Source organism: Lissotriton vulgaris, chromosome 2_2, assembly GCF_964263255.1.
Source record: "Lissotriton vulgaris chromosome 2_2, aLisVul1.2, whole genome shotgun sequence".
In the NCBI taxonomy this organism is placed as follows: domain Eukaryota; kingdom Metazoa; phylum Chordata; class Amphibia; order Caudata; family Salamandridae; genus Lissotriton; species Lissotriton vulgaris.
In genome coordinates this window covers 2,304,843-2,315,385 of record NC_141688.1, presented here as the reverse complement: position 1 = coordinate 2,315,385, position 10,543 = coordinate 2,304,843, and the positions used below count along the sequence as shown (strand labels likewise).

The 10,543-nt window shown below is 44.9% G+C and overlaps 1 protein-coding gene across 1 annotated transcript in view; it reads left to right on the top strand.

Moving 5' to 3' along the window:
- The first annotated feature begins 264 nt into the window (after positions 1 to 264).
- LOC147728923 (fibroblast growth factor 4A-like) overlaps positions 265 to 10,543 on the top strand; it is a 219,463-nt gene continuing 209,184 nt past the window's right edge. Inside the window, exon 1 of the mRNA XM_086959850.1 lies at positions 265 to 574. Within this exon, the coding sequence (XP_086815976.1) occupies positions 265 to 574 (310 nt within the window). The remainder of the gene's footprint in view (positions 575 to 10,543) is intronic.

Genomic DNA, 10,543 nt, shown 5'->3' with positions numbered 1-10,543 from the left:
AACATTTTGGATTTGCAAACCGCCTCAAGGCCAAAACTCAAATCTAGAAGATGCCGGGCCTGCGGATGACAGGTGGCAATAAAGTTCGAATGTACTTTGTCTGAGGTGACATCACCTCAGCCCCTCTGGCCCCCTGCTCTTTGAGAGACATCCCAGCGCAGAGTCTTTCCGCGGTTCCGCTTGGGAAGCGAGCTCTGATCTAAGTATACTGAGGCTGAGGCGGGGTATTTTTAGAGCCATTGACACCCCAAGCCACGTGTACCCATGTTGATCGGGATGACTCTTGCACCGGCCCTCTTGCCAGTCGTGCTCCTGGGGCTGCTTTCCGGGCTAGCGCGCTGCCTTCCCATGCCATCGCCGGCGAACGGCACCCTGGAATGGAGCTGGGAGACCCTGTACTCCCAATCCCTCGCCCGGCTTGCAGGTGGGCAGAGGACAGACGCCCACCGCTACGGCGAATATCTGTTGGGCATCAAGAGGATTCGGAGACTCTACTGCAATGTGGGCATCGGGTTTCACCTGCAGGTCCTGCCCGATGGCCGGATACATGGCATGCACAGCGAAAGTCGATACAGTAAGTGCTCGTTTTCCTGGAATACCGAACAGGATGTACCCTCGGCCTTGAACGCACTCAACAGGGCACATCAGCATTAAGGTGACATTGCATGACGCACCACGCCATCCCTCTGCACTTCTGAGGGCACCTGTGCGGGACGGGAGGGCAGCGGGGACAACGTTTATATCTTCTGTTGATTTGTCTAAGTCACACCTGCTGCAGCTCTGCAGGGACTGCATGTGTCCTTAGGACAGATGTAGTAATCAGATAATAACTTCATTAATGCTGCTCCACCGAGAAGTGGGATTAGTTTAACTAATTGAGAAGAACATGTTAATTTTCCTATAGACAATTCATTCCTTCGACTACCTTAAACTTATAGCCGTGTGTTATAGTTTTTTGTGATTATTTGAATTGTGCACGCTTGGTGGGTGTGTTTTCTGAGTCACACTGTGTGGATGGCACAAAAAAAGCAGGAAGAGGCGCTTTGGCATACCGTTAACGTGGTATTACTAGATTACCAATGACAACGTGACGCACTTTTGCAGCTCTGAATTTTTGTTTATCGAACTATTGTTTTCAGATGTGTTAGTGCATGGCTACAAACCCTAAACTGGATTGCTACAGAAATCTTACTTCAGAAAACAAGTTGCCGCGATGACATGGGCTTCTTCATTAGATTAAATGACGTCGAATCAAATAATACTATTGCCAACAAATGTACTTTGCAATCAGGCATTGTGTACATTTCAACAGTATATGATTCGAGCTGTTACCCAGTGGGTTGCAGAGTTTTTTTTTTTAAATTGACCCTTGACCCCACAGTGAATGTATTTGTGGTGTAACTCTAGAGGGCTGGTGACTCAGTCTGCAGTAATAATCCCCTTCAGAGCCTCTGCCTTGGACTGGACCGAGCATCACATGTCCCTGCACTATAAGAAGTACTTGAACATTCCTCTCCCTTTATTTACTACAGTAACACCACCACACGGCTTCCCTGCGCTCGGTTCTGAGCACACTGGGCTCTCCTCTGGTAGGCGGCCAAGGCTGTGGGGGAGAAAATGAGCTGGAGGAGGCGAGGGGTAGCATGGCAGGCATCTCTTTGAGAATTAACCCCTTGGCCCCACAGATCCATTCGATATCCTATAACAATACAGTCTCTGCTCAGCCCAGAGAACGCATGCCGCGCATGCCTCATGCCAACATGGCCGGCTTGAGTGTTATTGTTAAAAGGAGGGCCACCTCGAGACAAATATAACACTGTTCGGACCGAGGATGATTAAAACATCAGTTGTCACGCTTTGTCTGAAAGGGAATGTGCCTGACCACTGTATTGTATGATATGACAATGATGTAGTGTGAATGACATTGCCTCACCAATGATTTGTTTAGGTCTAGTGTTGGGTCAATAACTTTTGAATTGACTAAATTCATATATATACATTATAGTTAGGACAATGTTTCCATATGAAAAGCGGTTTTGACTTCCCAATATCTTTGGCGCCAGGTGACGAATCATCCCGAAATTTTAGGAAAAAAGTGCCACAGTGATTCTTGTTGTGCATGGAAAGTTTCAGGTAGATCTGTCAAGCCGGGGCCGAGCAAAAGAATGGGTAAAAAAACATCTGTTTCTCATTTTAAATCCCATAGGAACTTTAAACGCGGCTACAGCCCAAACTGCTGAACGGAATTACACCAAATTTGGCAGAATACTAGATATTGGTTCAGGGAAGTGCCTTTTTGTGATTTGGTGAAAATCCGCTTAGTAGTTCTGGAGTTATTAAAAGAAGTTCACATCTTCAGATAAAGGGACGCGAAAGCTCAGCGAACCCTCTGGATCTCATGCTGAGATCTGATTGGTTGCTACCACTTCAAACCAGGAGGTGTTGGCAGCTGTCCTGGGACTCAGCTTTAGCAAATAAACATAGAAAAAGAGAAGGGACAAGGTAGGATTTCCCTGACTCCCTATCCTCCTGGAGGGATCTCAAGGGATCCTGTAGTGCAAAAAAGCATTTTTGAAAAATGTTTGGCAGGAGCTGCGCTGGACCTGCGTCTCTCACCAAAAATATTTAAAAAACAGAAGCACAGTTTTCCGCACTCCTTTTATCTTTAATCCCGGGTGGGCCAGGTCTGGGGGCATTATCTCATCTAAATATGTGGAGGGTGCTGGCGCAGCACTCCCCACCTTCCTGGGGATTGCTACTTCCCTGGGCAACATTTTTAATAAAATTGGGGGGCCCATGTGGCCCCCAGGCAGCCCCGGGGACTGCCACCTCCCCGGGGCAGGCCTTACTACAACAAAGGAGAGAGCCCTGGGAAATGCCATACCCCATGGTCGCTCCTGCTTTGTTCTGGGATGCCCACCCCCAGGACATAGTTGTTTGCTCTGTCTTATCTGGTGCTTTGATCACTCCTGCCAAGCCACAGCAAATACTCCGCTTCCAGCCATTGAGAGCTGAGAAATGCTCATGCTTGCTGAAAGCCGAGTATTCATCTGTTTCCCTGCCTGCTGTCAAGCGAGAAGGGAAACAGAAAGAACTGCTTTCAGAAATAGGGAGCTGCATGTTTAGTAGCTCCCTGTGTCTGAAAGGAATGCCGTCTCTTGCAGGAGGCGGGGAGCCGGAGGGACTGCAGGGGATTGCTGATAGGTTGTCAGAGGACTGCCCGATTTCTCCATGACTCTGCAAATGCAACTCCTGGGGCACTACTGGTTGGGGGCTGAAGTCCTCTTGGCTGCTGAGGGTCCTTGGAGGCAAACAATCCCCTCTGGTTACCTCCAGTAAGTCCCACACAGCAGGATTGCTGAGAGTTCATAAGAGGCCCAGCCCTCTTTCTCTACTACTCTTCAAAGCCACCTCCCTGCACACTTCTGGTTGGGGGAGGAAGTCCCCTTGGCTGCTGAGGAACATTGAGGGCCAAAAACCCCTCCTGTTACCTCCAGTAAGTTCAACACAGCAGGATTGAGGAGACCTCATTCAAGACCCACTCCCTTTCTCCAACACACTCCAAACGTCCCTCCTGGTGCAGTACTGGTTGGGAGATGAAGTCCCCATGGATGCTGAAGGTCCTTGAGGGGACAATAGCCCCTTCTGTTACCTCCAGGAAGTCCCACACACAGCCCAGTTGCTGAGAGATCATTAGAGACCCTGCCTCCTTTCTCCACCACTCTGCAAATGCACCTCTTGGCACCCTACTTGTTAGGGGATGAAGTCCCTTTTGATGCTGAACGTCCTTGGGGAACAAGAAGCCCGCCTGTTACCAGCAGTAAGTCCCACACCGCAGGATTGCTGAGGGCTAGTTGGAGGCCCCATCCCCTTCCTCCAACCACTCTGAAAACGTGCCTAGTAGTTAAAAGACCATAGAAATTCACTTATAAAACCAAAGGATATATGGACGTTGTAGTTAGGAAATAGTTTTTTTTTTACTTAGAAATTCACTAAAACAATCAAAGGTTACAGGGAAGTTATAGTAAAGCTCGGATTTCACTTGTACAAAACCACTGAAATTCATCAGTTATAGTTGCCTGCACAAGAAATAACGTATGCCCCCACAATGCACTACTTATGACTTCACATATAACAACACTCATGACATGGTCAGGGACATCACTGATGACATCATCTACAGAACCACTCACACACTCACTCACACCCATATAAAACCTCTTGTATGCCCAATCACATGACCACACAACCATTCAAATAAGCATGCATATACCCAACAAGTATGTACACAACCACTCACTCCTCTATAGAGCCACTCATACACCCACTCACTCACTAATGCAGCCACTCACACAACCATTAACTCATCCATATGGACACCCATGCAATCAATTACTCACCCACACAGCTACTCGCACAGCCATACTCACACTCTAAGGTGTTCATCTATACAGCTACTCACACACCCTTACAGCCTCTCAACACTGCCACCAACTTACCTATGCAATCACTCACATACTCACTCACACACCCACGGAACAACTTGCATACCCATTCACACATCCATATAAGCCCTCCCATATCTGCTCACTCACCCGTAGTCCTTAACACAGACACTCATTCTCCAATACAACCACTCACACAGCAACTCACTTAACCAAACATGCACTCAAAGAGTCACTCGCTCACCCATACAGCCACATGTATACCCAGTATCTCACTCCTATAGCCATTCATACTCTTACTCACCCATATAGCTACTCACACAGCCACTTAGTCACCCATAGAGCCACTGACATATCTACTCACTCACCAACATAGTTACCCACACAGCTGCTCAGATACTTACTTATACACTCATACAGCCACTCACGCACCCACAAACTCATTCACACACTCACTCACTCACTCACACACCTATAAAAAACTCAGATACCCACTTACACACCCATACAACCACTCACACACCTACAGAGCTAGTCAGAAACCCACTTCCTCACCCATAATGTAGCTCATACAGACACTCACACACAAATACAGCCACTCCCATATCCAGTCAGACACTAATACAGACAGTCACACACCTACTCAGATTGCACATGTTAGAGATAGTATCGCTCATTAGTAGTACAACTAGTATACTAATATACGTTTAGTAGTAGGTTATTATATGTACCCAGCACCCATAAACTCTTAAAACCACACTCACTTGATGATGTCATCAGTGATGTCATGTGAGATGTGAGTGATGATATTTTATGGGGAAAATATGTGGAGACATTTAAACACGGCGCTTCCAGGCCGTGGAGGCTACGCACCGCCTCTGAAAGAACTTGGTCTGCATGAGGGGAAACTGTTGCCCTTCATGAACGGTGGAGCAGGTATTTTAAATTGAACAGGCAGAGTCCCATTCAGGGCTCACTGAAGGGCTACAAGGATTGGTCCCTGGAAAGAAAACACGAGCACCTGACCCACTGGAGGGTGTAAATGGTGCATATATTTTACTGCAGGTCCCAGAATGCATTTTGAAGATGAACTAACTGCTGATTGGCACACCGGAGTCAATGATATTTAAATAGCGTGCAGGGGACAGTGCAGTTGCACGCAAGTGAAAGGCAGCTCGTGTTTTGCCTCTGAAGAAAGGGATAGGATTCCCTGAAACGCGTCAGGCTAGGGGACACTACGATGGAATGGGAAGCTGCCTGTTTCTGAAATAAAGGGTTGTTATCCTACCTGTGACAGAGTGCGGCCTCGTATCTGGGGAAAATATGTGTATATATATATATATATATATATATATATATATAAATATATATATATATTAATATATATATTAGCTGTATCCGTACCCGGCCACGTGTTGCTGTGGCTTAGATTAGTTAAATGGAAGAGACAGAAAAGAGTAAGCGCACGTTTCTAATATGTTTAATTTCACAATGCTTGAGGGTATACAATATGTTTTTGTGACTATTGTCTCTATGCGTCCCTTGTAGTTGTTGCGCAGCAAGCAAATCGATAGGGTCTGTTCGGCCTTTTGATTAAAAACTTGCATGTATTGTACACGTGTGTATTCGATTCCAACGTTGTGTGTATATATAAACACGTGTTAATGTTGCAAAGTGAACCAACTCCTCCCCCCTCCCTCCACCCACTTCTCAGTCTCCCATCCTGACACCAACTGTCCATCCTAATATATGTAGACTATTGTCTCTATGCGTCCTTTCTTAATGTTGCAAAGTGAACCAACTCCTCCTCCCCCTCCCTCCACCCACTTCCCGGTCTGCCATCCTGACACCAACTGTCCATCCTATTATATGTAGACTATTGTCTCCATGCGTCCTTCCTTAATGTTGCAAAGTGAATCAACTCCTCCCCGCCCCCTCCACCACTTCCTGGTCTGCCATCCTGACACCAACTGTCCATCCTAATATATGTAGACTATTGTCTCTATGCGTCCCTTGTAGCTGTTCGCCCTTTCGGTTGAAAATACGCGCATATTGGACACGCGCGTATTCGAATCCACTGTTGTATAGATTTAAACACACGCTTAATTGAATCCAACATTGTGTCAAAATATCAAAGCAATCGGTTACGAACATTCGGAGATTTAAGATTTTGAACAAACGAACATTGACATTTTTATGTGTCTGTTCGGGCTTTCGATTAAAAACCTGCGCGTATTCGACACGCGCGTATTGGAATTCAACGTTGTGTATATAAAAACACGAGCGTATTTGAATCCAACGTTGTATCAAAATTTCAAAGCAATCGGTGAAGAACTTTAGGAGATTTGCGATTTTGAACAAAGATTAACATTTTTATTTATATAATACATATATATATATATCACTTTATCGCAAAGGCTCTTGCACAGCCGAAACACGTCATGTCCAAGGTGACCCGATGGACTAAACAGTGGAGAATCTATTCTATCCCAGAGTGCCATTTCTTTCTTTGATGGGAAGGTTTTGTGGCAATTAAGAACATCACTAACGGCAGCGCTTATACGTGCACCACTAGCATTCAGGAAGCAAGCTGACCTAACCACACCTTTTTGGATATATACTCACTGAAAAAAACAAAGGTTACAAAGATGTTATAGTTAGGCTCAGGTTTCACTCATACAAAAGCAGAGAAATTCAGCAGTCATAGTTAGCTAAACTATCAATAATTTGCCCCCGCAATGCACTGCCTTTGAACTCACATATTACATCACTCATGACATGGTAAAATGTAAATTGATACTTGTATAGCGCACTACTCACCCGCAAGGGTCTCAAGGCGCTTGTACGAATACCGCTGTGGAACCCATCCTGGCTTTCCCTGTGAGGCGTCCACTCCTGGGCACCCCCAAGGTGGAGGCCAGGCATCCTTAGCGTTGTGGGGGCCGTTGTGGAGATTAAGCAAGCTATTGCCCAGAGTTGCAGAGTGGGACTCCATGATTGGAATAGGAACCGAGGCGAGAATTATCAGGCCCGTGGAAATTTTGAGCCCAAGACCCGCCGAGGCGGGGAATTGAACCCTGGTCCCGGGCTAGACCTCTACATCAGGGTCTGCTGCTCTAACCATTGAGCCACACTTCTCCACAATGACATCACTCCATCAATAACATCACTTATGACATCATTGATGACATCTCAAATGACATAACTGATGACATCATCCAGTGACTGTGAGTGTTTTCAAAAGTTTATTAGTGTTAAATATACATACTAAGGTGTATTGATGAATCAGTGGATGTATGAGTGCCTGTATGGATGATTTAGTGGGCGTATGACTGACTGTATAAGTGAGTGATTAGTTGTCTCAGTGAATATATGAATGAGTGACTAGGTTGTGTGAATGGCAGTGTCAGTTGTTATCTAAGTGACTATATAAGTTGCTGAGTGGGTACGTGAGTGGCTGTATGGGTGACTGATTAGTTGTCTGAGTACCTGTATGGGGTGTATGGGTATCTGTGTGGGTGGGTAAGGGTGTGTGTGACTGCCAGAATGAATGAGTGAGTGGGTGAGTCAGTGGCTGTATATGTTAGTGAGTGCATCTTTGAAGGGCTGTATGGTTGACTCAGAATGTGTATGGTTGTGTCAGTGAGTGAATGGATGTGTCAGTGGTAACTACATATGTGAAAGGCAATATAGGTGAGTGTTAGAGTATATGAGTGACTATCTGTGCGAGTGAGGGAATGAAACAGCGGCTCTAGGGGTGAGTGTGTGCTTGTATGAGTGACTATATAGGTGAGCGAGTATGTGTTAGTATCCTTATGAATAATTGAGTGGATGTGTATATAACTGTATAGGTGAGTAAGTGACTGTGTGATTCACCCTATGGGTGTGTGAGTAGGGGGAACAAACATTACAATGCAGTCACTACAACGCACTACCGTTACAATGTGGGTGTTACAACGTGACTGCATTTACATTGCATGCCATTACAACACAGGTATTACAGCGCATGTCACTACAACGCATGCCATTGCAATGCATACCATTACAACACATGCCATTGCAATGCATTACAAGGTAAGTAATAGAGGCTTTTTTAGTTTTAGGATGGGCATGGATTTGGGGGTACATGGGAATAGTAATTTTTGCCCCTACATTATCCAAAACTTACCCTACTGTTGCACTCACTGGAGTGGGAAAAGTAATTTTACCCCTACACTATCCAAAACTCACCCCACTGTTACCCTAAAAGTATTATGCCTTGTAATGGTATGCGTAGTAAATGTAGTTTCTAAAAATGTGTTGAGATAGGATGCATTGCAAAATCATGCATTGTAATGGATGTTGCGATGTAAAAACTGCGTTGTAAAACCATGTGTTTTAATTGTTTGCATTGTAATGTGTCCTATTTGTGAGTAGGTGTGTGAGTAGATCCATAGGTGACTGACAGTGTATGAGTGGATGTATGGGTGTATATATCAGTGACTGTATAAGTGAGGGAGTTGGCCTATGAGTGGCTGTGTTGGTGACTGAGTGGATGTGTGTAGACCTATGAATTAGTGAGTGGCTGTGTAAGTACTGGTACGGTTTTGTCAATGCTTTTGAGAATAGTAGAGTGAAAGTTGGAGTGGGTGTATGAATGGTTATATTGGGGTGTGAGTGGGTGCATCAGAGATTCTTTTGATCATCAGCCATGTCACTGACCATGTCATGAATGATGTAATATGTGAGGTCATAGCAGTGCATTGCAGGGGAGCAAGTTATTGTTAGCTCACCTAACTATAACTGCTGAATTTCTCTGGTTTTGTATGAGTGAAACCTGAGCCTAACTATAATGTCTCTGTAACCTTTGCTTTTTTCATTGAATTTCCAAGGTTTTTTTTAATTGCATTTGCTTACTATAACGTCCCTCTAACCTTTTTTTCAGTGAATTTCAAAGGTTTTTATGTTCTATGTCTTAAGTGAGCACCTTAGATTTCTTTTATTTTCTTTCTATAATTGTAGATTGCATATTATATTGAATATTATCTGCTACTCATTTTTTGATTTGGTATGTATCAGAAATTACATTGATAACTGTTTTTTTTAAGAATGCTTTGAGTTGGCACAAAAATGTGAGTGGGGGTATTTTTTCCTGAGTGTATCACTCAGTGACTGAGTCCATAAGTTCCTGAGAGATTCTGTGACTGAGTGTGATAGTGACTGTATGGGTGTGTCAGTGGGTGGATGGGTGTATGAGTGGATTGGTAAGTGGCTGTATGAGTGTCTCAGTGGGTCTGTGAGTACATTCATGTGGATGAGTGGGTCTGTAAGTAGGTGCATGGGTCTCTGACAGCCACGGCCCATGCAGGTAAGAGTAGTGGGGCCAGGTGGAGGGATTTCGACAGATGATGAGGGAAAGTTATTTAATTTTTCCTCGTTGTCTGTTGAAATCCCCCCACCGGCCCCACCGCCCCACCACTCACACCTGCACAGGAAATGGCTGGTCTCTGAGTGGGTCAGTACATCGGAGTGTCACATTCCAAGTGAGTCTGTAAGTGTGTGCATAGGTACTTGAATGGATAAGTGAGTGAGTGCATGAGTATCTGAGTGTGCATGTAACTATGTGACTGGATGTATGAGTGGGTTTGTGAATGGGTTTATAAGTGTCTCAGTGAGTTTGTGAGTGTGTTGATGAGTGTGTGACAGTGACCGGAGAGTGTGTGCAACTATATATATATATATATATATATATATTGCAACAACTCTCTCCTTCTCGGAAAGCAATGAGCCGCACCCCAACAGTGAAATACAAGGATTTATTCAATAACTTGGCAGTCCTGATGCGTTTCAGTCGTCCTCGACTTTCTTCAGAGGTTCCGCCTCGGCATCTTGCAGTTACCACAATGTCGTTTTTGTCCCTATTTCAAGCCCCCTAGTGGGCACATTCGTGGATGTTAGCAATGCATCCTGGGATTTGTGGTTTTTATTTCGAACCCTCCCGTGGGTGATGCCTCATAGAGTTAAAAGTTGTTGTCAGGAATAAAGTCCATTTAATTTTTCTGTTGCTTCATAGCACACCTACTTTGAAGGTTGCTGGGAGACAATACCAAAAACAGTCT